At 44.3% G+C, this 26,430-nt stretch overlaps 2 protein-coding genes across 2 annotated transcripts; one reads left to right on the top strand and one right to left on the bottom strand.

The window, feature by feature from the left end:
* Positions 1-262: 262 nt before the first annotated feature.
* Positions 263-8,664, bottom strand: nenf (neudesin neurotrophic factor). Its single transcript, XM_039737767.1, has 4 exons — positions 8,460-8,664; positions 6,645-6,705; positions 2,632-2,735; positions 263-603 (listed from the first exon to the last, which is right to left on the bottom strand). The coding sequence occupies exons 1-4, from the start codon at positions 8,658-8,660 to the stop codon at positions 427-429; spliced, it is 543 nt and encodes a 180-aa protein (XP_039593701.1). The 5' UTR covers positions 8,661-8,664; the 3' UTR covers positions 263-426.
* Positions 8,665-10,194: 1,530 nt separating this feature from the next.
* pacc1 (proton activated chloride channel 1) lies at positions 10,195-25,951 on the top strand. Its single transcript, XM_039737766.1, has 8 exons — positions 10,195-10,621; positions 12,457-12,556; positions 14,080-14,295; positions 16,928-17,082; positions 17,340-17,482; positions 20,419-20,563; positions 23,017-23,124; positions 24,846-25,951. The coding sequence occupies exons 1-8, from the start codon at positions 10,586-10,588 to the stop codon at positions 25,005-25,007; spliced, it is 1,065 nt and encodes a 354-aa protein (XP_039593700.1). The 5' UTR covers positions 10,195-10,585; the 3' UTR covers positions 25,008-25,951.
* Positions 25,952-26,430: the final 479 nt, after the last annotated feature.

Genomic DNA, 26,430 nt, shown 5'->3' with positions numbered 1-26,430 from the left:
AAAAGCTTTGAAATAAGAAAATGTGCCTTCTGGGTTTCCAACACGTGTTTGTGACAACAAAGGGGCCCGGGAAATAATCATTCCTGGTGCTACTTTTGCCGAAGTGAGGATACGTTTTGTATTCACTTGTCTGACAGAAGTGGCCTTCCTGCGAGGAATTCTCACTTAAATACTTCACCTACCAACAACATGAGGTAAGTAACGGATAAAAAGGTCATTTCCGGATGAAACGTTCCTTTAAGGAAAATGATAATACAGTGCGTCACACGTGGAGGCATCTGTTTGGTAAAAACACACCTCCATTTTAATAATAATAAGAAAAATCTATCAAAAGGTACCACAAGAAAGTTAGTGAAAGACTTGCCAGTACATTAGCAGCATCTACCGTCAGGCTGTGTGTGTTTTACGACTCCCAGCCTGTCAAAGTCAGAACTCGTCTTTGATGTTGAACTCAGGCTGGTCCTCGGGTTTGAAGCTCTCGTTTGGAGAGCCGTCTTCGTTGAGGATACGCCGTGCCGTGTATCCAACGATGGGGTACTTAGCCTTGTACACACTCACAAAAATGTCATCGAGGGACTTGAGCTGATCACTCGTCAGTCCGGTCTGAAAGAGAGAATAAAACATAAAGCTGCATTGAATAGCCAGGCCGGAGACATCTGGACATACGAAAACAGAAAGGTCTTTGAACATTTAACGACTCGTCAGAGAAAAAGTGAATAGCAAAAGGCAAGCGAAGTGCAAAATATGTTTGGAAGGAAGGAAGGAAGGATGGATGGTCAGATAGATAGGAAAGGCACTATATAATTAATATCTAGTACCTTTTTTACTGAAAGGGGAAATTTAATTTACAGATGCTCAAGAGATATAGAAATGTAACAAAAATACAACCTCCCTCAAAGCTACAGAAGAATTAAACAAAAAATAGTGGTGGGGAGAAACGCTCCTGACTATGCACAAGAGAGCAGTCCCAGTGAGGCGCTGTAAAGTATGAAGGAGCCCAGTCGCATTTCTGGACGTCCTCAGTGCTGGTGTGTCAGAGGATGTATGCCATCGCTCATAATGCTTTTGTTTTATTCCCTGCTCCACCGCTACCTCCAGCGGGTCCAGAGGGCATCCCCGAAATGAGCCTGCCTTGTGGATTCGAAGTGATGTGACTGGCCGGGCACACCACACTGACTGGCACAGAGTTGTACAACATGTAAAGGTCAATTATGACAACTTACACTGCATTGCTAGCACCTCCTTCGTCTTATCTTCCTCAACTGGCAGAATCCTAACCCACCTGTCTATCAGAGCACAATGGAAAAATGATATCTTGTTTTACTTAAAATCAGAAAATAAATCTGATTCACTTTACAAAAGGATCGCTCATCCATTCTTCAGAGTACGTCGAGTGTTTATGAACGCCTCTCTGAACCTGTGGACCCCCTGCCATCATTATTACCTCTGAGAGGTTACTTCATGGCTGACTCATCTGTTTCCAGTACAATGTAAGATACTCTGTCTCACAAATTTCTAATTTATTCGTTGTAATGGAGGTTTTAAAAATCAATCAATCATTTAAACTAGGTTCATATTAAATATTTAAAAGAAACAGATTGGTTTCGACAGGGCAGCATATTTTTTTAATGACTGTTACCAAGTAATTCATCTGTGGTTAGCGTCCCAAGCTTTCTGCTTTTCTCCACCTACGGTTCTTGGTGTAAACCTGACAAGGTGGCTTGACCTGCTCACGTCAACACTCCGAAATGCCTCCCAGGTCTGCTAGTTGTTGTTGCTGTTGCTCTTGTTTTTAAAAGGCAACTGCCAAAAATATAAATACCCAGGCTCACTGTGACGTGTAAGAGTGCTACGTGCTTTTGTAAATGTATATTATTGTTATTAATCGTTTTTATTTGTTCTTATAGTACAGTTGTAAAGTATGAAGTTCTCATGCACCACTGCGTCAAACGATGTAAGTAAAAGCTCAAACGAATGTGACATTTGAAGACAGCGGGCCCACTGCCCCCCATTTCTTCACTGTGTGCCATTCTTTGATGGATGTGCCAGTGTGCTTTGCAACACTGTCGGGTTGAGAGATCCATTTCCAGTTTAACTCTCAGGAAAATGCCTTCATATTCTCTTCAAGCACACTTTGATATGATGCAGAATTCACAGATGACTAACCATAAACCTAAACCTAACTTTAACCCCTGAGGCTGCAAACAACTCCAGAACATTTCCACCACCACCACACTTCACAGTTGGCATCGGGTCATCTATCCAGGGCACATTGTTCCAGAAGTCCTGGTAACTAAAATGTTAACTTCTGTATCGATGGCAGATTTTCAGTACCAGTACCAAAATGGTTCCAAAGCAAATAACAACTCCAGAGCCAGCCGCAGTGCGCACTGCTTCCCTCTTGGCTCTTGAGAGTCGTGAATTCCTGAATACCCATGATGCCAATTGAGAGTTAACATGGGGACTCATTTGGAGAAGCAGAGAACTCTGAGAAAGCCCAGAAGGACACCGGGCCATGCCAGCCTCACGGATACTCAGGGTCGCCAACTCGGCATGGAGCCAGCCTCCTCAGTAGATCCGCTGGTGGTACCACTCAAGACCCCCAGTTTAAATCTCTGATTTTCAACTTACAGTGTCATGGGTCAGGTCTTCGGGTTCAAGGGACATCTTCGCTACCGCTCTCGTGGAGTCTTTGCCAGCCAATGCATTATATGGTGCTCCTCTTCCATAGTAGTCTGTAATGAATTGGAAACAAAGGAAGCTTTCAGAGGTAAAAACAGAAGGTCAGTTCACAATACCTGAACCTGCAAAATGTGGGGGGAAACTTCAAACTGGGAAACCCACCCTTGGAGATTCACGGCACAGTGGCAGCCATTCAATATTAATCCTTGTTCTTTATTTCTTTAGTAGAATTGTCATGACTCATGTCTGATGCGGTTAGGGTGGGCTTCACCATGCGTATCTACGGTAAAGTCAAGTGAAGCTTACTGTCGTGTATACACAGTGCAATGAAATTCTTGAGCTGGTGTCACATGACACGACTTCTAGGTGGAGGGGACTTCAAACTTAATAACTGCAGTCGCTGAGGATGTCCAATTAAATGACAAGTTGGAACAGGAGTTGGAATGTAGCTCAAAGTGCTTTACATATTAAAGAATAGAAAAATGAAAGACATAATTATAAAAAATAAATCAACAACACGAATAAGAGTAAGGTTCAATGGCCAGGGGACAGAAAAACAAAAAACTCCAGGCGGCTGGAGAAAAAATAAAATCTGTGATGACTTACCTTCCTGATGACTTACCTTCCTGCGCCCGTTTGCATTTCACAGCAGTACTGGGCTAACACTAACCCTGACCCTAACCCTAACCTGCACATCTCATCAGGACAGCTGACAAGAACACAATGCGCTTAAAAGAAGGTACAAACAGCGATCAACGTGTACAGTACACACTGCATACTGTACATATATAGGCCAGTTCTGTGTATATAATGACTTGTGTATTTAAAACTTTATGACCGGCACCTTCTGGACCCCACCTTACTAATCCTGCCCCCTCCATCCCCAGCCTTCACCTATCGCCTCGGATTCCTGTGTGGCTAATCATCTTCCTCTGATGAAGACACCTGGCAGGTTATTGAAAGCTTAAGAATAAAACAAACGATTTTAGGATACGTGACTCCTTCTCCCTTTGTGGATCTCTTACCACAAATGTGCAAACCGTAGCACAGACATTTGCTTTTGTTCATACGCACTTTTATACAATATGCATTTAATTTATGCCTAAACGTGACTCACATTTATACAGCGTGTGTATCGATTTATCTTTATATATAACTAGCAAAATACCCGCGCTTCGCAGCGGAGAAGTAGTGTGTTAATGAAGTTATGAAAAAGAAAAGGAAACATTTTAAAAATAACGTAACCTGATTGTCAATGTAATTGCTGTCATCAAGGATTTGATTATCATTATTTCTTTCAATCAGGTGCGTATTTGGAGGACGTGTTGTGTTCAAGTTACATTCCGTGTTTGTCAACCATTGTAAAGATAACAGATTTCATTCATCGAAGTGTTTGCAAATCGCTACTCGTGAATCTAAGATGTTTAACTGGCATTCCCGGTATTAAGTTGTGGATTTGCCTGCGAATATTTAGCGGCAGCATGTCTATGAACGTAATTTAAACTTAAGCTTTACACCTTGCTTTCCTATTGATATGTCTACAAAGGCTTGTTCAGATTCAGAGGTCTGTTCTTTTCTTACCGCATCAATAAGCAGCTCGTCTTCCTCTTTATCTGAGACATCACACACTGCATGCACGGGATTACCTTTCCCAGTCCTGCAAACTTTATAGCGAAGTGGTTCAACTTACCACATTTTTTACACGGTCTTCCTTTAGCTGGACGTTGACTTTCTCCACCGTGTGCTTTGTTTCCGCAGTAGCTGCACTTATGAATATGCGTGTACGCGTCACTCGCTTCATATTCTTTTGCTGCCTTCTCAATTGTGTAATGCGTTTTATGTTCAGCGCTCTTTGGAGCTCTCGCTTGTTGTCTGCGTACTGCGTTCACAGTCAGTTCACGTGAGCCGCTCAGAGTACATGCATCGAAGGTTCTCAGCTGTGCTTGTGCTATCTCGTGCGATCTCGCGATGTCCACGGCTTTATTTAATGTTAGTGAAGACCCAAAACTTAAAGTTTCTCTGGTACTTTTGCTGAGTTTGTGCCAAACACTAGTCTGTCCCTGACCATCTCATCTTCCTCTGCATAAGCACAGTCCTTCACCAGCAATTTTAACTCCGTGACAAAGTGATCAAAAGTCTCGTTTATACCCTGCGTCTTATCGCGAATATCGTATTCATCTTAGGCATGACAAACGCCTCAAAACGGTCATAATAAGTTTTCAGTACCTTGGCTTCCTCCTGGGTGAGAGTCCATGTGTTAAAAATGTCTCTTCCTTTCTCCCCAGTCCACAGGAGCAGGTAGCTGCATTTCTCACTCTCGTCTTTGCCTTTTAGCGGACAAGAAAACATCAGCTCCACGTGCTGTCGGAACTTTTTCCATTCTCCCGGCAGGTTAAGAGAATCCCAGTCAATTTATGGCGAGGGAACTCCAACAAAATTCATGACTGTCCTCTATTCTGACACCATGTCTTGTTTTCACAGATTGTGAAAAATGAAATGATGGCGAGACTTTCTTTTAAAGTATGCAAGGGAACTTTATTTATTACAGCTCTGACATTCACGGCATCTGTGCTCTAAATTAACTTCCATAATAGTAACTTTGAGGTTCCTTTTTCTGGTGCCTTCCTGATGACATAGGTGCCTAAACAATGCCTGATAATAATACATTGCAATGACATAGAAATATTACAGTCACCACCTCGATAGACATCTCGCCACCCAAATCGCTACTCGTGAATCTAAGATGTGTAACAGGCATTCCCGGGATTAACTTTTTGATTTGACCTGCGAATATTTAGCGGCAGCGTGTCTATTGGATTGCTGCTGACGGACGGCCTTATATGGGCAGGCACTCAATTACGTGGGAGGCGTGACGATGAGGGACGCAACTCTGCCTCACACGGCGACCGAGGTGCAGGCTATGGCCGTATATATGTACGTAAGTAGGATTCAGTTATGACCGTTACGCGTAGAATTTCGAAATGAAACCTGCCTAACTTTTGTAAGTAAGCTGTAAGGAATGAGCTGCCAAATTTCAGCCTTCTACCTACAGGGGAAGTTGGAGAATTAGTGACAAGTCAGTCAGTGAGTGAGTGAGGGCTTTGCCTTTTATTAGTATAGATACGCTACCGTGGATGTTCATTTGTCTGTCCAGGATTTTAAATCACCTTTGAGCTGAAATTTGGTCCACGTACACTAAGTGACGTCTACTATCCACTTTTGGGGTGGTAACTGACCTCCAAGGTTATTCCTCTTTTTATATCTAAATATGAAGTGTTTCTTATGTTCTAATATTTGTTTGAGCAGAGGGAGAAAGGCAGCCGTGCAAAATGGCGGAGCTCTTTGATAATCCTCTTTGGCTTTCTAAGGCCACGACTATTGTGTTTGTCCTGAACAGAAGGCAGCAGGGTGCCAGTCATATTCCATGCCACCTTCACCACACTGGGCAGCGCTTATAAAAGAACAGATCTTAATGCTTGGCTGCACTCGGATCGTAATCCGGGTGGTTTGCCATGTGGTGGGCATGGCAAGGCACTGTAATCAGCACAAACTCCCCTCTCTCTCTCTCTCTCTCTCAATGCGCCCCCTGCCTTTATTAGTGAACCAAACATGGCGAGGATGTTGTACTTTCACTGAAATAAGGGATTGAGCTCTTAAAGTTACCCGTTTAGCTCCCAACTGGTTTGGTCAGCACAGCGCACTCTTTATAGACATGTAAGTGGCGTGCGGCGGTGTGGCCTGCACCATGAGACGTGATACAGTATACAAGATTAACATTTGGGATTTAAATAAAGTAAGAATGCATATTTGCACTGAGATACTGAAAATAGAAATGCTTGGATAAACTTCATAAAAAGGATAAGAGATAACTGAGATCTCTGCAGTCAGGAATCCGAATGTGGTTGCTGAATACCAGTGGATAGAAATGTGGCATTGTGGGAAATCGGTGGCGCTTCCATTACCTTTCCCAGAAGTGACGTCAAACACAACGCCTTTCACTGCCATGTAAATCGGACTGCCATCCTAAAAAGAAGAAGAGACACCAAGTTAAAGTTCCACGTGTGCTTTTTGCAAGTCAACTGTCCATTCTTTTCTTTTTCTTCTTCAAGGCAATTAATTTATGAGGGCGATGCTCTGTAAGATAAGAGAGTTTACTCTCGTTTAAATAATAACACCCAAAAATCAGGCCAACGTAGTCCAGTGCTTTTCCGTCCCAGTTTTGGGGTTGGGTTATTTATATTCATATGCTTAGCAGGCAGTTTTACTACAAATGAGGACCACCTAATCGAAGGGGTCTGCTTGTCAACAGACATGACAGTGTTACAAAACTGATCATCACATGTGAAGAGCAAAGAAAAAAAACAGAAGCGAGTTACAATTCCTTGGTGACAAAAACCTAACAACAAATATTAAGACAGAAATTCATTGAACAAGAGGCTCTTGAAACGCCTCATAAGTCTGAATTTTGAGCGGAGGTCGGCGGCTCAGTCCACCTGCTAAGATGTCCACATGAAGAGACTCGCCGCCTGAGATCCCACACCACTAGATGCCACTCATCAGTAGACCCGAGAAGAGGCACAGGACCACACAGCGCTGACCCCCTGGCTGGCTACTCGATATAGGGTGGTCCAGATCTAATTATGCAATTGTCATTACGCTATAACTTATTAAGTTTATTACATAGAAAATCACCCGAAAAATCCACCGAGAAGTGTGCGACCTGACGACATGAAGAATCGTCTTGGCGCCGAACTGCAATCGTCCCCGCGTGAATCAAAGTCATCCAGACGATCTGGACCACCCTGTTGATTGGCATCAGTGAATTCTCACCCGTTATTATCGGAATCTGTGTTATTGTGGGGCGGCACGGTGGCGCAGTGGTAGCGCTGCTGCCTCGCAGTTAGGACACCCGGGTTCGCTTCCCGGGTCCTCCCTGCGTGGAGTTTGCATGTTCTCCCCGTGTCTGCGTGGGTTTCCTCCCACAATGCAAAGACGTGCAGGTTAGGTGGATTGGCGATTCTAAATTGGCCCGTGTGTGTGTCCTGCGGTGGGTTGGCACCCTGCCCAGGTTTGGTTCCTGCCTTGTGCCCTGTGTTGGCTGGGATTGGCTCCAGCAGACCCCCGTGACCCTGTATTCGGATTCAGCGGGTTAGAAAATGGATGGATGGATGTTTTATTGTGACCGCTTCTTTGGGGAGAAAAAGACCAAATGTGAAACAAATCAAACTGCGGCCCCCAGACTTGAGCAGCCCTCTGCTTGTCTTTCCAACAGACTGGGGCAACAGGAGACACATTTAAATAGTAGGCATTCTAAGAAGACTAAACTGTGGGCATCAACACATCAAAAGAGCAGACGGGGTAGTTTGTATTGTAGGAATATGTTGTTATATGCAAGGCAAGCCACTTGTATCGAGTGTTTCCTGGGTTAGGAGACTAGAGATAAACGAAAACCCTTTAATCAAACTTCTACAACGGGCCACTCTGCCCAGTGCCATCCTAAAGATCTGTCCCAATCAGCAGCCGCTGACCTACTACATTAGTAAAACGGACTCGCTGGAGATGGAAAGCTGCGCTTAATTCGGTGAATTTACTTCATTCGCTGAGCGACTGCTGCGGCGTCAGTTCTTATTCGATTTTAGTATCGGTTTGTCGTGGTTGTGATTGGCCAAAGCCTTCTTGTTATTAGGCGGATACCCAATTTGATTCGACGGGGTTTGGCGCCGGTAAAACACGCAGGAATCTCAACGGCGAGACGAGGCTCCCGGCGGCCGCCGTACCTGCTGCCCGTTGTATTTTACCAAATCCTCGTCGGTGAAGAGGCGGACGGGCTTTTTCTCAGCTTGCTTGTATTTCAGCTTTACATCTTCTGAAGAGTAAACCACCACAATAAAGTTAAGTAAAGCGAAGCAAACGTTAACGGAGGAGCTCATTTTGCGCGTAAGTTTAGACACCGCAGCTTCCTGGTCCCAGCCTAACATCAAAAGTCAGTCACACAAATCGATTACCGTTTGCGCTCATTGTTTCTCTCATTTAAAATGCTTTCAGGAATGCATGTTCCTTAAAATATTAGGAATGCGATGATATGCTACTTAATTTTTTATTTTTATTTTTTTTCAAGCATAGTGAATGTAAAATTGCACAAAATAAGAACCTTAATAGGGTTCTAACTCGACGCTCAACTACGCAAGTCTGAGTCCGCCTCGGGAACATGGGAATTGTAGTTCAAATACTTGACTTCGGACTCGTCCTTTTCCCACCCGCCAGCCCTCATTCGCTCGCCGTGGAATGAGGTCGATCGATTACTTAAAACTAGAAAGCGTGCCTTTGAGATGAGCCACGAAACTGGAGTACCCTGAGAACTCTGAGGATTTGAGGGATCATTCGAGGTCCATTACTGCGGGATCTGCCGCGAATCGGCAGCACAACCGGCATTTGCGGCAAACATCCCACGTTTATTTTATAAAGTGGCACCGATCTGTTATTAAACCAGAAACTGCGTTTAACAAAAAAACCAGCAGTCGCTGCGGACCTCCAGGGCCAGTGTTGAAATACCCCTTGCCCTAGACTGCTGTGTTTCTCAATTATGCTGACCTCCTTTGTAAGTTGCTTTGGAAAAGAACATTTGCTAAGCAAATCAAAGCAAATGTGAATTCAAAGGGAACCTTATCTGTTTTGCTTATCATTACCATGTATTGGTATATTTGACATGATCGATGAAGTAGCGGCCTGATACTTGTGTGTCCACCACAAGCCTGGATTAAGACCCCGGTTTGTTTAAAGCCCCCTATGATGCGTTTGATCACACTTTCAGTCGTGCAGAGCGGTGTTTACAGATCTGCTTCGGGTGCGTGGAGACTCCATGGTTTCAGCGAGTGTGGGGTGCAGGTGTTTGGTGAGAAGGCCCCTTGGGGCGCCCCCAGAAGGCCCTGATGGTAGAAACAGCCCCACCCCGCCCATCATATGCGACAGTAAATCTGAGATGAGCTGATTACACTGCCTCTTTTAACCATTTAGTAGCCTTACATGTTTGAAAGCTGTTGGTCACGTGCATATTGTCATTAATTTGCCAGTACCAATTCACGTTCAGCAATAAGATATACTTTTTGAAGTTAAACAAATAAGACCGCAGATTAAGCGACAGAGCCAAACCACAGGTCGACAGATGTGTGTTCTTATTTCTAAAGCTGAAGGTGATGCTGTTTTTAGGATGTGGTCAGAAGAGAGCAGGACGGAGCTTTTGAGTGAGTACAAATAACTTCTTTGTATTTTGTGTATACATTTAAACCATTGTATACTGAGGGAGTACTCATTTTAGGCTTTGATGCTAATGGGGAGCCAATATTTTAAGCACTTTTTTTCCTCTGACTGAGTCAACCTTAAATTTCCTTTGTAACTTTACCGAAAACCGATGTATTACGGAGATCTGCTGTTGTCTTTTTCACACCGCCAGGGACTGCATTCAAAAGTAAGCAACTTAAATGAATTAATATTAGCCCTTGGTTTAAAAAAAATACAAATTCTGTATATAGAAAATTACTTCCACAGTACTTCTGATACATCCGATTAACCGACGGCACCATCACGGAGGCCCACTGTCTTACAAAACTTCCCACACTGAAACCTCGAGAAGCTGTCGTATTCACCCATCACCACCGACTACTACATTTCCCAGAATCCCGCGCTCGTTTCCTGTGTGGCGCCCTCGAGGTCTCCTATTGGCTCGCTCCGATTTGCCTGCCGTTCTCGCTGTCCCAGCGGTTCCCATCCGCCTGCCGCTATCCCGAACTCCGAATATGAGCAACACCACAAGTGTGCAGGCACCCCGACCCTCACTTGACAACGCAGGGGGCGACGTTTAAAACTTTCTTCAGAGTGTGGAGGTGGTATTCGGCACCTGGTGGGGATGATCAGAAAAGAAACCAACCGATCTTACCAGGAGGTATGGTGACATCACTTACTCGCCGTTTATCTAGCTAAGCAAATGGAGGGGCAAAACTTTTCGCATCCCCGGAGGTGGATTATTTCAGCAGAATCTAATGGTGTGTTTACTCGTAGGGTATTTCCTGCAGGGTGCTGCGCAGCGTCTTTCGCGTTATACAGTAAAACTTCGCCATCTCTCTATCAGCCCGGCCGGCCGGAAGAAGCACCCCTGTCACTTGACAGGACAGGACAGGACCCGTTAACATACCCATGCGGATAACAACACATTGCCGACAGTTTGGACTCTCGCTGACCCTGTGGTACGTCCAGAAAACGAGAAGCAGGCGCAGACATTCCGCACTTTGAAAGCGCCCCCTTGGTGACTGAACGAAGCGAAAGTTAAAAGGCTGCGATTTAAGGCGCCGCCGAGGTGAATGTCCCCGCGCGAACAGGACACTTGCGCACGCGCACATCGCGAGTCTCGCCCACGACAGGTTAAGTAGGCAGTTGGCACATCATGCGGGAGCGAAGCTGCGTGCGTTTTGTCGACGGTGTAAAGAAAGGTTTTTTTCCGTTGACAATTGCATCCTTTCTCGGGTTTCGTAGATTTCCGTGGGAGTGGAATTTTAGGGATTGATGGAAGGAGTTTGGAAGAACGGAAGTCGTCGGCAGAACGGCGAAAATGTGCACGACAGTGTATTGACCGGGCGTCTTGGTGATTATCACGTGTTTGAAAATATTCACTCATTATAGACAAAGCAACCTTGTAGAACGGAATTCAGAGGGGTTTGGGTGAGGGGTCTGCATGTGATGGGCACCCTTGGCAAGGGGGCACCATTGGTGGTGGGTGGTTGGTTGGTCGGTCATCTCCCTTGAGGTTTTTTGCCCTTGGACTTTGTATTCTGCACCCTTGGGGTTTCAAGTTGGGAAGTTGAAGGAATTTCAAAGAGACTTGGATTTGTTAATTGATAATCCCGGGTCTTGGGAGATTTTCTGTCTTTATAAATCTCTGGATGGTTGGCCGTGCGTGTCTGATTTTCTCCACCGAGATTGATGGCCCGTTTCTATTTCGGACAACAAAGCAAATGATGGTGGATTGTGGTATGTCCGCCAAATCCAAAGAGTTCTTAAGAAATCCATCCATTTTCCAACCTGCTGAATCCAAATACAGGGTCATGGGGGGTCTGCTGGAGCCAATCCTAGCCAACACAGGGCACAAGGTAGGAACCAATCCTGGGCAGGGTGCCAACCCATCGCAGGAACACACACAAACACACCAAGCACACACTTAGGGTCAATTTAGAATCGCCAATCCACCTAACCAGCATGTCTTTGGACTGTGGGAGGAAACCCACGCAGACACGAGGAGAACATGCAAACTCCACGCAGGGAGGACCGGGGAAGCGAACCCGGGTCTCCTAACTGCAAGGCAGCAGCGCTACCACTGCGCCACCGTGCCGCCCTCTTAAGAAATCGCAGCCCCTAATTCAAGTTGTAGCAAAGCTGGTGGGTTTCAGTTTCTGCTGTCACGCCAGTACAGAAGTCGTCAGCAGCGGCGTCTGATTTTCATGAACACGTTTCGTTAGGTTGACTTTCAAGGGAAATGCATTTCTGCAAAATAATAAAAAAAATGTAAAAAAAAATAGTTTAAATTGTGAATAGTTATTTAGTATTTGCATTCATGAACACAGCCAGTGATCAAGAAATCCAGATTTGAAGAATGGCCGACCAATTTTCAGTGTACTTATTATTCAAATGCCAATGCTTTTGATGTGCTTCAGAATATTTTTATTTTTTAGAACTAGTTCTGTTCTATCAACTGTTACATATTTAAAGTCCTTTATTGTGTTTTAGCTGAGTGAAGAAGCAGAGAGGGTTGCTGCTACTGAGCGCGAACTTCTAGACAATTTGGAGGAGCTCGATTCAGTGTGTGGGGATGGCAGCGCTCTGCCAGGTAAACCTTCATTGCACGTTTTCTTTATATTTCTTTGAGTCTTGCTATATAAGTGGTCTTACATCTTTACTTGCCTAGTTTAAACATTTGAGGCTATTTTAACAGAAAAGGTCAAGTACAGTAAACCACAAAAGTACTTCACCCTTCAGACATTAAAATGTGACTTCATGTGAACTTGTCCACTCTGGACTCCAGAAATCTCGATGCCTGCTAAGTTTATTCCTTCTTTTCTTGCATGGCGACTCTTTGGTGCTTTCACCACATGCCGATAGATGCAGTATTTTATAAAATGTAGCTTTTACAGAAGCTCAAGTAATATAGAAATATAATAATGAACATCAGCGCTCCTCAATCACTAAAAAAAAAATTACAAATAAAGTTAACAAGAAAGAATTAAGCATACGACTTGACTAAGGATACGAGAGTAGTCCGCCATTATAAAGGCGTACAGCCGTCTGAGGCAGTTTTAACGTAAGTATGGTGACTGCGCTGGAGCGAGTCTGCGTTTTGTTAGACACGTACGCCTGACCTTCTTGTTTTTGGTCCTTCTTTCAGCCGCTGTAGTTGTTATTTATAGCCCAGTGTTTTCATAATTTATAATTCATAATTACTAATTTGATTCATAAGCATGTTTTTACATTTTTTTTTTTTTTTAACTCTGAAGGTTTTTTCAAGCAGGGCAGCTGGTCTGTTTGAAATGATTTAATAGCAGGGCCTAGACATCTAGGGTGGCACGGTGGCGCAGTGGGTAGCGCTGCTGCCTCGCAGTTTGGAGACCCGTCTGGGTTCACTTCCTGGGTCCTCCCTGCGTGGAGTTTGCATGTTCTCCCCGTGTCTGCGTGGGTTTCCTCCCACAGTCCAAAGACATGCAGGTTAGGTGGATTGGCGATCCTAAAATTGTCCCTCTTAGTGAGTGTGCCCTGCGGTGGGCTGGCACCCTGCCCGGGGTTTGTTTCATAATGTGCGCCATGTGTTGGCTGGGATTGTGCCGTGACCCTGTAGTTAGGATATAGCGGGTTGGATAATGGATGGATGGATAGATAGACATCTCGGTAAATAGCACGCTATTCTTGATTTATATTTTGTACAAAAACCCACCAATCCATTTTCCTAACCTGCTTATCCAATACAGGGTGGTCCAGATCTAATTATGCAGATCCAGATCATCAGGATGACTTTGATTTATGTGGGGACGATTCCAGTTTGGTGCAAAGACGATTCTTCATATTGTCAGTTCACATACTTCTCAATGGTCCGGGATTTTTTGGGTGATTTTCTATGTAATAAATTTAATAAGTTCTAGCATAATGACAATTGCATAATTAGATCTGGACCACCCTATATATGACCATGAGAAGCCACAGCGCATCACGGTGGCATTGACTGCACGGTAAGAGCTAGCGGGCTGTCTTTGGGATAGCGCCTGTTCACTGCTGTCCACTGCTTCCAGGAGTGTTACATGACTTACATTTAATAAATACGCTTGGCAGTATTTTAACGTCAGTTGTTTTCATGTCTTTTAGCTGAGGATGATGAAGGAGGGAGCAGCAACCCTTCGTTACGATTCAGTAAAGCATGTCTGAAGAATGTCTTCTCGGTGATCCTTATCTTCATCTATTTACTCCTGATGGCAGTCGCTGTGTTTCTAGCCTATCAGACGATTACGGACTTCATGGATAAACTCAAGCATCCCGTAATGTCCGTAACCTACAAAGAAGTTGACAGATTTGACGCTCCAGGTTTGTGTCCGCGTACTGGAATTGGAAATTAAGGGCAAGAGCATTTAAGGCTAAAGCCGGGAAGCACTTGTTTACACGCCGAGTTGTGGGATCTAGAAAACAAATACAGAGTCGTGAAGTTTAAACAGAAAACCATTAAGAAGTATCTGGGTGTGATACTGAGACACATGAGCTAAAGACTTGAGCCCGATGCACTTAGTCATTCCCCCTCATTTGTCACATTCTGTACGATCTTCTATTAAAAGAAAGTATCAGTTAGTGACTTACAACTTTAAATAGCTTTCATATGCTGATTTAGGCCGTACCGTAAGCCTGCTTAATCTTAGCAGGGCATTGAGGGAGCCAGCGGCTGTCCCAGCAAACACTGAATGTGAGGCGGGATGAATTCCTGGAGAGAGTGCCAGTCCATCACAGGGTTAACACACACACACACACACAACACACACACACACACACACACAACACAGCCCCACTAGGGCCAATTAGGCGTCGTCAGCCCATCGAACCTGCATGGGAGGAAACCAGAGCCCCCAGAGGAAATCTAGTTGGTTTATCTTCTGGGAAATTATTCTGAAAGATGTCAAATGATGTGAAGTGATTAATAAAATGATCAATAAAGTCAAAGTCTAGCCAAGCAATACGATAAATAGAAAATCTGTGTAATAGCTTCAAATGAGAGTATCGTACCATACAATTAACCGTATTGAACTAAACAACACAATTAAAGATAATATTCTGCCTAATTTTTTCTTAATATTTGTTCATGTAAAGTAAGTGTGTGTGTGTATATATATATATATATATATATATATATATATATATATATATATATATATATATATATATATATATATATATATATATATATATATATATATATAATACAGGTGGTCCCCGGGTTATGTATGAAATAAGGACTGTAGGTTTGTACTTAAGTTGAATTTGTATGTAAGTCCGAACAGGTCCATTATTTTAATAAATGCCAATGAATGATGGAGTGTCACCGCTTTCTGACCTTTTTATTATTTCTACTTTATTTTCAATGGTGATGGTTTTTCTCTTCTTTCCTGTATCACCAACACTTGCATCAGATTTCCGTTTCAGAGACATTCTTGAAGGGTGAAGACAAAAGGTTAAGATGCGCTCTTCTGCACAGCGCTATACTGTCCACGCTATCACAGCAGGAAGGCACCCGTCATCAATACGTCTGATGTTCTGACAAGAGACAACTTCCTGCTACGTGCGTAACAATACGAGCAGGCTTGCTATTGAGAATGACTGGGGGCAGCAAGGGGGCATCACCAGCCCACCTCACAGTCACCTCCACTACAGTATACTGCCCGCAGCATCCACCCACTGAGAACGAACGCGGTGCGGCCAAAGGCGGGTAGTGAATCACCGAGGCACATTACAGTGTACCCCCCCGCCGCCCCGTTCACCCTCAATGGCCTCTGTTCAGCCACAACCGGGTCACTGCTTGCAGCATTAGCAGCCGCCCACCGAGAACGAACGGGGCAGCTATGTGTGGTGGGCGGGCGGTTAGTGAAAACCACTTGCCGTCGAGAGCCTCCCGAGGGACACTGCACTGCACGGGCAGCGAAACTGCCCCGCTCCAGCCGCCATCCAGCCACCGCTTGCAGCGTCCCCAGGCCAAATGAGTTGCAGCTGCGGCCCCGTTCGTTAGTCGTAGGTCGGATGTCCGTAACCTGGGGCCTACCTGTGAATATATACAGTATGCCTGTGTGTATATATGTATATTTGAAACAATTGCCCATATAAACCCCTACTCGCATCACTCCCACAATACGGTACAGTACAGTCCTTCAGTCCTACAGATGGCTTCACACATTTGTTGCAGACGACAGTTTCCAGTGCTGTGGGCCTGGTGAACGTTGCTGTGAGTCCAAGGAGTGCTAAGAAAAAGCCCCCTAGAAGGTGGATGGTAGCGCTGGCTATTTCTGGGTTGGCACACTCTATTTAAGAGCATTTTTTGATATGGTATGTTTAATCAAATGCTTTCATTTCTTATTTAATCTTCTCCAGTTATGCCATTATACAGGTTTCCTTTTCATTGCATTTTTTGCTAATATTTTGGGGTTATTTTTGACCAAGACCAAGGTGGCCAGTCACTCGGAGAGTTTTAAATGCTGGGATGTTGCCCACTGTTCAGTTGAACTGTTGAAGCCTCTGAGTTGGCATTGATCCACCAGGTCCAGTTGCCTTTCAGTTATTAATAGTTTATGAGCTGGATTACTGAGAACATTTGTTAACATGTAATAAAATGTATTTTTCACAGCTAAGTACATTTAGTTTGGACTTTTATATCCGTGCAGCACACTAAGTATGAACAATTGGTTGCTCCGTGTTTACTCCAAGTTAGACTCGATTCACCATAAAGTCTTCCAGATTGTAAAACTCTCCATTGCAGCAAGTGCTTCTGTGGCGTGGCGGTTGTGCATTAAGCCCACCTTTAGGCGGAGGTCTCGCTCCAGTTGGTTCACCCTTGTTTCAGTCACGCATGCACCTCCAGTCGGCTAGCAGTAAGCGTATCTTGGAGATCTGAGCGACTGCAGACTCTCTTGTCTTCGTTCATTTTGTTTTAATGTTTTTCTGTCAATTTCTTGTTTAACAGGCATTGCTCTTTATCTCGGTAAGGCCGAACTCCTAAGCTGTAAACACCACTATCACGATCACATTCCTCCTCTGGAGAACCCGGGACAGCAGGGTGCAGTCGAATGCCACACGGAGCAAATCAACTACACTGACCCCTTCACTAATCACACCACGGTAGGTGAATTCAAACGTTTCCAAGTGTATCTCATCACTGATTGTTTTCCTGGAGCCTGTTGTGCGACAGCTTTTTAATTAACTTCCTGGTTATGAGTATCTCTTGCAGTTTGGATCTCCCTTTCATTTTAATAATATCTTAACAACTCATTCTGTTTTTTCATTTCCCTTTGCAAGCAGCGCAAACAAATAACACAAATGTATCTCATACTGGGCTTCAACTGGTTTGTCTCTTCTGTTGATTTTTTTTTTTTTAGAAGCTAGCGTTGATTGTACGTGGACCTCGGGAAGTTAGGAAAAGGGAGCTGATTTTTCTACAGTTTCTGCAAAACAAAACCGAAGAAGACTTCAGTGCTATCAGCTACTTGCTGTTCTCATCCTTCCAGGACTTTCTGTTAAGGTATGGCAGCGACGTCTAATATTCTGCATACACAGTTGGCATAGAGTGAGAAATTATCAGTCTTTCCTTTTGTGTTCTATCACCAGAATACTTTAAACTTGGTATCCAGTGCCAACTGTGACGGGTACACACCGTGCATCCAGAAAGTGCACAGCGGCGCATCACTTTCTTCACATTTTGTTATGTCACAGCCTTATTCCAAAATGGATTCAATTCATTTTTTTCCTCAGAATTCTACACACAACACCCCATAATGACATAAAAGTTTACTTGAGATTTTTGCAAATTTATTAAAAATACAAAAACTGAGAAATCCCATGTCCATAAGTATTCACAGCCTTTGCTCAATACTCTGTCGATGCACCTTTGGCAGCAATTCCAGCCTCAAGTCTTTTTTAATATGATGCCACAAGCTTGGCACACCTATCCTTGGCCAGTTTCGCTCATTCCTCTTGGCAGCACCTCTCAAGCTCCATCAGGTTGGATAGGAAGTGTTGGTTCACAGCCATTTTAAGATCTCCAGAGATGTTCAATCAGATTCAAGTCTGGGCCACTCAAGGACATTCACAGAGTTGTCCTGAAGCCACTCCTTTGGTATCTTGGCTGTGTGCTTAGGGTCGTTGTCCTGCTGAAAGATGAACCGTCGCCCCAGTCTGAGGTCAAGAGCGCTCTGGAGCAGGTTTTCGTCCAGGATGTCTCTGTACGTTGCTGTAGTCATCTTTCCCTTTATCCTGACTTGTCTCCCAGTTCCTGATGCTGCCACCACCATGCTTCACTGTAGGGATGGTATTGGCCTGGTGATGAGCGGTGCCTGGTTTCCTCCTATCATGACGCCTGGCATTCACACCAAAGAGTTCAATCTTTGTCTCATCAGACCAGAGAATTTTGTTTCTCGTGGTCTTAGAGTCCTTCAGGTGACTTTTATAAACTCCAGGCAGGCAGTCATGTGCCTTTTACTAAGGAGTGGCTTCCATCTGGCCACTCTACCATACAGGCCTGATTGGTGGATTGCTGCAGAGATGGTTGTCCTTCTGGAAGGTTCTCCTCTCTCCACAGAGGACCTCTGGAGCTCTGACAGAGTGACCATCGGGTTCTTGGTCACCTCTGACTAAGGCCCTTCTCCCCCGATCGCTCGGTTTAGATGACCGGCCAGCTCTAGGAAGAGTCCTGGTGGTTTTGAACTGGAGGCCACTGTGCTCATTGGGACCTTCAAAACAGCAGAAGTTTTTCTGTAACCTTCCCCAGATTTGTGCCTCAAGACAATCCTGTCTCGGAGGTCTACAGACAATTCCTTTGACTTCATGCTTGGTTTGTGCTCTGACTTGAACTGTCAACTGTGGGACCTTCTATAGACAGGTGTGTGCCTTTCAAATCATGTCACATCAACTGAATTGACCACAGGTGGACTCCAATTAAACATCTCAAGGATGATCAGGGGAAACAGGATGCACCTGAGCTCAATTTGGAGCTTCATGGCAAAGGCTTTGAATACTTATGGACTTGTGCTTTCTCAGTTTTTTTTATTTTTAATAAATTTGCAAAAACCTCAAGTAAACTTTTTTCTCGTTGTCATTATGGGGTGTTGTGTGTAGAATTCTGAGGAAAAAAATGAATTTAATCCATTTTGGAATAAGGCTGTAACATAAAAAAATGTGGAGAAAGTGATGAAGCGCTGGGAATACTTTCCGGAATGACATGTGGGATTCCTGAATTCCCGGGAGTGGGTAAACCCGTTTGGGAATGGATTCCCTAATTGGCTCCAGCAGACCCCTGTGACCCTGTGTTAGTGGATAATGGATGACTGACTGACTGACAAAACAGAAATGTCAGAGTTGGAAAGTCTCGCCCTTCTTCTTTTAAGTTAACATTCATTGGAAGTCCATTTGTAGACGGCCACTAAGCACCACAGTCGTAAAGCCCCATGTATTCTTTGCCTCAAGCCATGTGTGGCATCTTTGTTGGTGGTGTAGTGGGCTTCTCAGGCTGCCATCTTCAGGCCAGACTCCATCTACATTGACGTTGCTGCTTCAGTCTCCTGCACTTTTCTGGTGGGCTCACTGACACACTTTCTATCAGAAGAAGACACGCAGTCTTTGAGAACGCAGCAATAAAGGTGACGGATTTCTATAAGGTCGCTAACAGTAGAGTATGGCCTGTGAACTCACCAAGAGTGCGGGGGCCGGGGAGCCGATGGGCTTCCAGTATTTTCACGACAGGCCAGGGTCCAACACTCCGTCAGCTGAGCTCCGATTCGTTTCTTTTGTTGACAGGCACATTTGATTCTTAGATGAAAAATGTGGGAGAAAAAAAGCGATAAAAATGAAGAAGTGCACATTGTACCTGCCTCGTGCGATGCTTGTAGACACACACACAGATACTCCTCTTAAATATGCCGCGTGTCCCCCCTTTGCTCTGGCAATCTGTAGAACTGATGGGTCTCCCACCGCAGCAGCGCGTCTCTCTGTGAAGAGCAGGCAGTTTAATTTTTAGACGTTCGATGTTTGGACGACAAGTAATTCAGATGACCCGTTGAACACTCGTCATCAGTAAATGGAGTGAGCAGGCCGCAGTTTTCTTCAGACACACTTTTAGTTTTCGATGAAGCAGCTTTACTTTCAGTTTTGTTTTTTTTTCTCTCTCTCTCTGTGAGCCTTCAGTTTTGTTTTTATTCTGATTAACGTAATACTCCTTTAGCCATTTAAATGACAGTTTTAATTAACAATGAGAAACTTGGTCTGTGCCGTCATGAATCTCAGTTCTGTTTCATGGACTAAAGATATCAATAATTGTCAATGCATCAACTGTTTGAATCCTCGTTGCTGTCAACCATTTGCATTTGTTACTTTGTTGTTGTGTGTGAGTTGTTGAAAGAAGCTAAGAAACAAAATGAAAACCATTAAGTAACGCTAAAACAGAAATCACGATTACACTTTCAGCCAAGATAAAGCTCAGTTTATGAAGAACTGCGAAAGCTCCTACTCCATTTGGACTTTCTCTGGTGGATTTCGAACCTGGGTGAAGATGTCCTTGGTGAAGACGATGGAGAAGGACGGCAGTAAGTCAGTCGAGTTTAGACAAGAGGTAAATAATCAGAGTAACGATTTGTGGCTTTAATTTATCAACATTCTTGACAAATAAACAATGAACAAGTCAGGTTGGTTTTGAAGCATAATTTATAAGCCACGTTTTAAATGTATTTAAAGTTTTTCCCACTTGTGTTACAATGCACTTGCTTTTTTTATAGATTTTATTAAAATCAAATAACATTCCATACAAATAAATCAAGTTTTACTAAAATAGGTTTGAAACAAATCAACCCTCCGCCTTTTAATGAGATGCAAAGTTAAAATAAAAAAATGTGCAGTCGACAGAACAGGCAGGAAATATTTGGATGATAAGAATTACAGTTGATACTATGAGGATGACAGTAATACATTTAGAACTGTGCATCGATCTCTCTATCTAATCCTGCCAACTACGCTATCTATCTATCTATCTATCTATCTATCTATCTATCTATCTATCTATCTATCTATCTATCTATCTATCTATCTATCTATGTAATCCTGCCAACTACGCTATCTGTCTATCCATCCCTGGGGTCAAATCCAATTGTAGATAAAGTTGTATCTAATGTAATTCTAATCTAGCAGCACTAAAATGTTTTTCCATGTAGTTGTAGTGCACCGCTGTCTAGCTAAATATTAAAAAGTTCATTCAGAATGGAAACATTTTCTGAATTCACATTTCTGATGAAGAGCTTCAGATTCTAGGTAGTTTAAATGAAATGCTGTCTCTGTAAACTTGATGATGTTTGTGTTTTGCATGTCAGGCCGCTCAGTGCTTTAAGTGCCCGCTAACTGCCAAGCAGCTGTTCTGTTCTACAGACGCATTGTTTTCTGTTTTGTCCACTTTGACCTCTCATTTTCAATGTCACGACTGGCCAATGAATGTGTTCATAATATTCAGTTTTATTGATTTATTGTCAGTGACCGTTGTTGCTAAATGAGTTTCTAAAAACTGTCGAAAACCTTGTTCCCCAATACAGTCATCCACAGGATTCTCTCTCTTAGGTCCTCGTCAATCTAAAACAACAAGAGAAGTAAGCAAGTGAACGTGAATTTAAACGGCCACTCCGCTCTTCCTAGATTGACTGGTATATACAGTATGCTGTTTCTTTTTTCTTTTTGTTTTGTCAAGGAGAGAGAGAAACAAATGACTACAGAATTCATTCTGAAGGAAAGTGCAGGGTTACAGGCACGGACCTAAGAACTCACAAATCTACATAAAACAGGAGCGATTGGGATCTCAAGGCACAGATCCACACATACGGTGATAAGGCTCGTCTCTAAGAGTACTGCCTGTGATGAGTGGTGAACGCTCTCGTGTTCCTTCATTGACCTTTGAGGTACACCTCACTTGGATATCAGGATTCCTACGAGAACAATAAGCAACGTCGATACTTGCGTTTTTTCCTTCTGTTTTAGCAGAGGCAGAATCTCTCTCTGTTGTTTTGATGAAGGTTTTCTGGCCTCGGGAGAGCAGGACTTCAGCTGAATATTCCTCCTTACCTTACATTTTATGTCTTTCTCGTGCTCGAATTAGACCTGAAGTACAAGGCTGTGTTCTCAGTCTAACCGTACAAAGTACCGCACCACAAGTGTGTACAGGACGGGCGTATCGAGCCCGACCAGCAGCTTGTGGAGCTCCGCTCTCGCCGACGTGTGGTGTAGTTGTGTTGATGTGCCGAACATCTAAATACCAAAGAAAAGAACACAGTGAGGCACAGGACAGAGTCGCACAGAACATACATTTAGCTCAGCTCGCTGTTCTTTAGTCTTTTTGAACCCAGCGCTCCACTCGTCTTCTGTGATTCACTTTTCTCAGATGAGTTTTTTAACCCTTGTGGGTTTCTTTCAAAAACACAAACCTAAATGGACGTATTGGCTATTACTAATGTCAGGCTTCTGCACACAGTTTAAGCAGTCGAAACACATTGGCTTACTACGATTGGTTTGTACATTGTCCAGCGTTGGACGTTCTAGCAGCAATCCTCGTGACACGGGACATCACCATGAAAAAGATCTGCTGTGTCAGAGTGATGACACCCCAGAAGAGAAACGCGTTTAGGGAGGAGGAGAGCTTTTATAAAGCAGAACAGTCCAATGAAATTAGGGAGTGATAAATCAATGCAAGTTCCAAGTGGGCCTCGTATCGACAGGGTGTTCAGGATGAGCGTTTTAAATTACGCTTGTTCTGACCTGCGGGGGACGAAGCATAAGGGTGCACGTTGTTTGGTTAAAATGCCAAGAAGAGAAGTTACTCATCGCCTTCATGATTTATATGTCCGCTTCGAATTCCATACAAAAACCGTGCATCTGAAACTGCAGTGCGGGATTCAAGGTGGGCACGTCTGCACTTGGAGGTGTTAACAAAAGTCTTCAGTTTGTGAAATTTACAGCCGCAACGGACAACGTGGAGGAACAAGTGCGAACAAGAGGACTTTGGTTTAACGGAATTCTCTTTCTCCGCAGTCCAGCGTTGTAAAGTACAACGACAGACGACCGGAAGTGGAAAAAACGGATCAGCTGTTTTTTGTTGTTTTTGAGTGGAAGGATCCCTTCATCCAGGAAGTACAAGACGTAAGTTCATCATTCCTTACAACACGGGTGTCAAACTCCGGTCCTGGAGGGCCGCAGTGCCTGCAGGTTTTCATTCTCACCTTCTTCTTCATTAGTGAACAGTTTTGGCTGCTAATTAACTTCTTTTGCCTTCATTTTAATTGAGTTGACTCGGACCCCTTTGTTGTTTCTTTTCTCCTTAATTAGCAGCCAAATAATACTGAGACACAAAACAAGCCGCCACCTGTGCCCATCACACAATATCTGAAAATAAAGAAAAGTGAAGGTCTCCGTAAGGCTGATCTCTCAGCTCACCAAAATATTTTGATGGTGCTGTGGCAGAATGAGAGCAGCAACAAGCCATAAAATTAAATAACAAGTTTAATTAACAGCAAGAATAATCGGCTTCTCATTAACAAAGTGGTTGGAGTTTGCAGCCCCAGTTTATCTGCTCATCCTTCTGCTCGTTTCACGTCTCATTTCTGTTTGGCTGTCATTTAATGAAGAAATGAATCAATTGAGAGAACTGAATCCTTAAAAACAGAGCTATTAAAATGAAGGGGAAAAGAAGTTGATTAGCAGTGAAAACTGACTGGGAAAAGGGTGAGAATGAAAACCTGCAGCCACTGCAGCCCACCAGGCCCCCTGCCTGCCTTACAACAACCACAGCATTTATGTGTTTAGCACCGAGATTCTCTGTTTTAGTGCTTAAAAGGTTTGCCTCTTTGTTTCACGTACTCTGATGTTCTTGTGTCCCGTTTCCGACTGAGCGAGTTCCTTGACATCTTAACTTCCAGAGTCCCTGAATTATTTTCCGACGACTTTGTTACAAAACGAAGCCTTTCTGTCTGCTAGAAACTGAGCACTTGGCTGTTGGGCTATGAAGGACGTCCAGTTGGAAATGGTGGCTTGTTGTTCTACTGACAGCATTCCCGGTCAATACTGGCACTGCCCTCTCATTGGTCCTGGGTTCAAATCCTAGCCAAAGTGCTAGCTCTGTGGAGTTGGCATGCTTGCCATTTTTCTCCAAAGAGAGGTCAGGAGCAGGCACTCATACGGCACATTGTCATACCCACCGCATGACAAGCCGACTCGGGACCCCAGATTAGGGTGCAGCCAAGCAACGGGTGACACCTCAGCACCACACTATTTCAGAAGTCCCAATTCTGCCACTAACCCCCAAGATGGAGCAATTGCAGGTTAAGCGTCTTGCTCAAGGGGCCAATGAAGTAGAGTCACTTTTGGCGTTAATGGGATTCGAACCCGGCAACCTTCCGATTACCAGTGCAAATCCCCAGCCTCCCACATCCCACAGATATGAAGGTTAATGGGCACATCTAATATGAGTGGGAGTGACTCACTTGTACCTTGGCCAGCCTGGCACTTAGTGCTGCCAATCGGTGGCCCCTGTGACCTTAAACTGGGTAAAAAGGGTCCGAAATTGAAAATGAAAAGAGAGAGAGAGGTTAGAAGCGGGCACTGATACGGCGCATTGCCGCACCCACTACACGGCAAACCAACTCGGGACCCCAGATTAGGACCCGAGTGCAGCCAAGCAGTGGGTGACACCTCCACACCACACCAGTTCAGATGGAATGGAACCAGTAGGAGGTTTTTTTATGGTGGCTGGAGTGCCAATTCTGCCACCAACCACCAGGTTTTTCCTGCAGGGCAGGATGCAGATTGACGTCCCACCAAGGACGGAGTTGAAAGAAAATGACGGAATGTTTGTTTCTTTTTAGATCATCACAGCGAATGCCTGGAACACCATCGCCATTCTCTGTGGAGTCTTCCTGGCCTTATTTAAGGCGGCCGACTTTGCAAAACTAAGCATAAAGTGGATGATCAAAGTCAGAAAGAGACAACTTAAGCGCAAGACGCAGGAGATGAATCATATCGGCTGAAAATGGACCAGGAGTTTGTCTTCTCCATTCCGTGATGGAGACCTGATGCTGAGCGCGGTGTCGTCGTCGTCGTCTCCAGCATAAGCTAATGGGAATCAAACTTGGAGACTGGGCTGCTGACATGTGGTTTTAATTCATAGCCTGTGCTGTGTAGATATTGGGTAACATTACGCTTTTAGTTTTATTTTCCTCATTTGAATCCAGTAGATCAGTTCCTGAGTTCATACGCTGTGTGAAGCACTGGACGAGCGTGGAGGAGGCGAGGAGGGAGACGTGGATTTGTCTTGGCACGTTTCCTTCAGGCAGAACATATAGAGACTCAAAAAAAAAAACCAACGCTATGGGTGGCAGAGGTCACCACGGGGTACGCTGCGCTCTTCTGGCTGGCATGATCACCGCTGGGCATTGTGAATTTGATACGCCGATTATTGACACAAGTAGAGCCACTCGAGTTTATTTGGTTTTGTTTAAGCTGAGGGACGAGATCTCCGTCTCTGCAGGGCGGATTGAAATTCCAGGGAAAGGGAAATGACGGATGGGTAGAAGTCGAGGCAGTCAGTGGCGCGGCTTTAGGACTCGATTAGGCAAACGATGAACTCTGAACCTTGGAGGAAAACGCCTCGAGTTGTCGTGTGCCTAACGGAGATGCCGTGACCATTGAATTGTGTGTTTCAGTTGTCCTGACCTGGGGGTGTTTGTGGGTAAAGATGCAAACGACCAGCTGTGGCGTCTTTCAGTTACACGAATACATTTAATCGCAGGTGGCTGCATCTGCAAGTCTGGAGTTCGAGATTTTCGCTGTCCACAAACGGAGGGCCCATTTCTAGAGACTCCTGATTTCAAGGCATTAACAGTTTGACGAGCTACACTGAACTAATCCTTAGCTACCTCACTTTTACATTTGGAATTTCTCAAGAATGTGTACAATAAATGTAACAATGAAGTATTGCTATGCTTTGTGTGTTCATTTGTAGGTAAATCGTCTGACTAACATAACTCCGAATGTCTCGAGCAGTGGCTTTCACTCGGCCAGGGAGTCTTGTGCGTCGCCGCCAGTGTTGGCCTCACGGCGCTGATGGAAACAGAAGCAGAGCCGCGTGACGCCCGAGTCCAAGGGAATTGTGTGCTTAGAATCTTCAGGCATTTCTTAGCAAAGTTAAACTCGCACTCTTGGTTATTCCTGATGATATACGAGACGAGAAGACTGGACTAGATGTTAAAGATATGCATCAAAGCAATGAAGAAGGATTCATTATTGAAAAGCTACTTGACTGGAAGGTGGCACAGTGGGTAGTGCTGCTGCCTCGCAGTTAGGAGACCCATCTGGGTTCGCTTCCCAGGTCCTCCCTGTGTGGAGTTTGCATGTTCTCCCCGTGTCTGCGTGGGTTTCCTCCCACAGTCCAAAGACATGCAGGTCAGGTGG

This window comes from Polypterus senegalus, chromosome 16 (genome assembly GCF_016835505.1).
Source record: "Polypterus senegalus isolate Bchr_013 chromosome 16, ASM1683550v1, whole genome shotgun sequence".
Classification (NCBI taxonomy): Eukaryota; Metazoa; Chordata; class Cladistia; order Polypteriformes; family Polypteridae; genus Polypterus; species Polypterus senegalus.
Note: the sequence above shows the minus strand (reverse complement) of the source record. Positions and strands in the feature narration are given on the sequence as shown.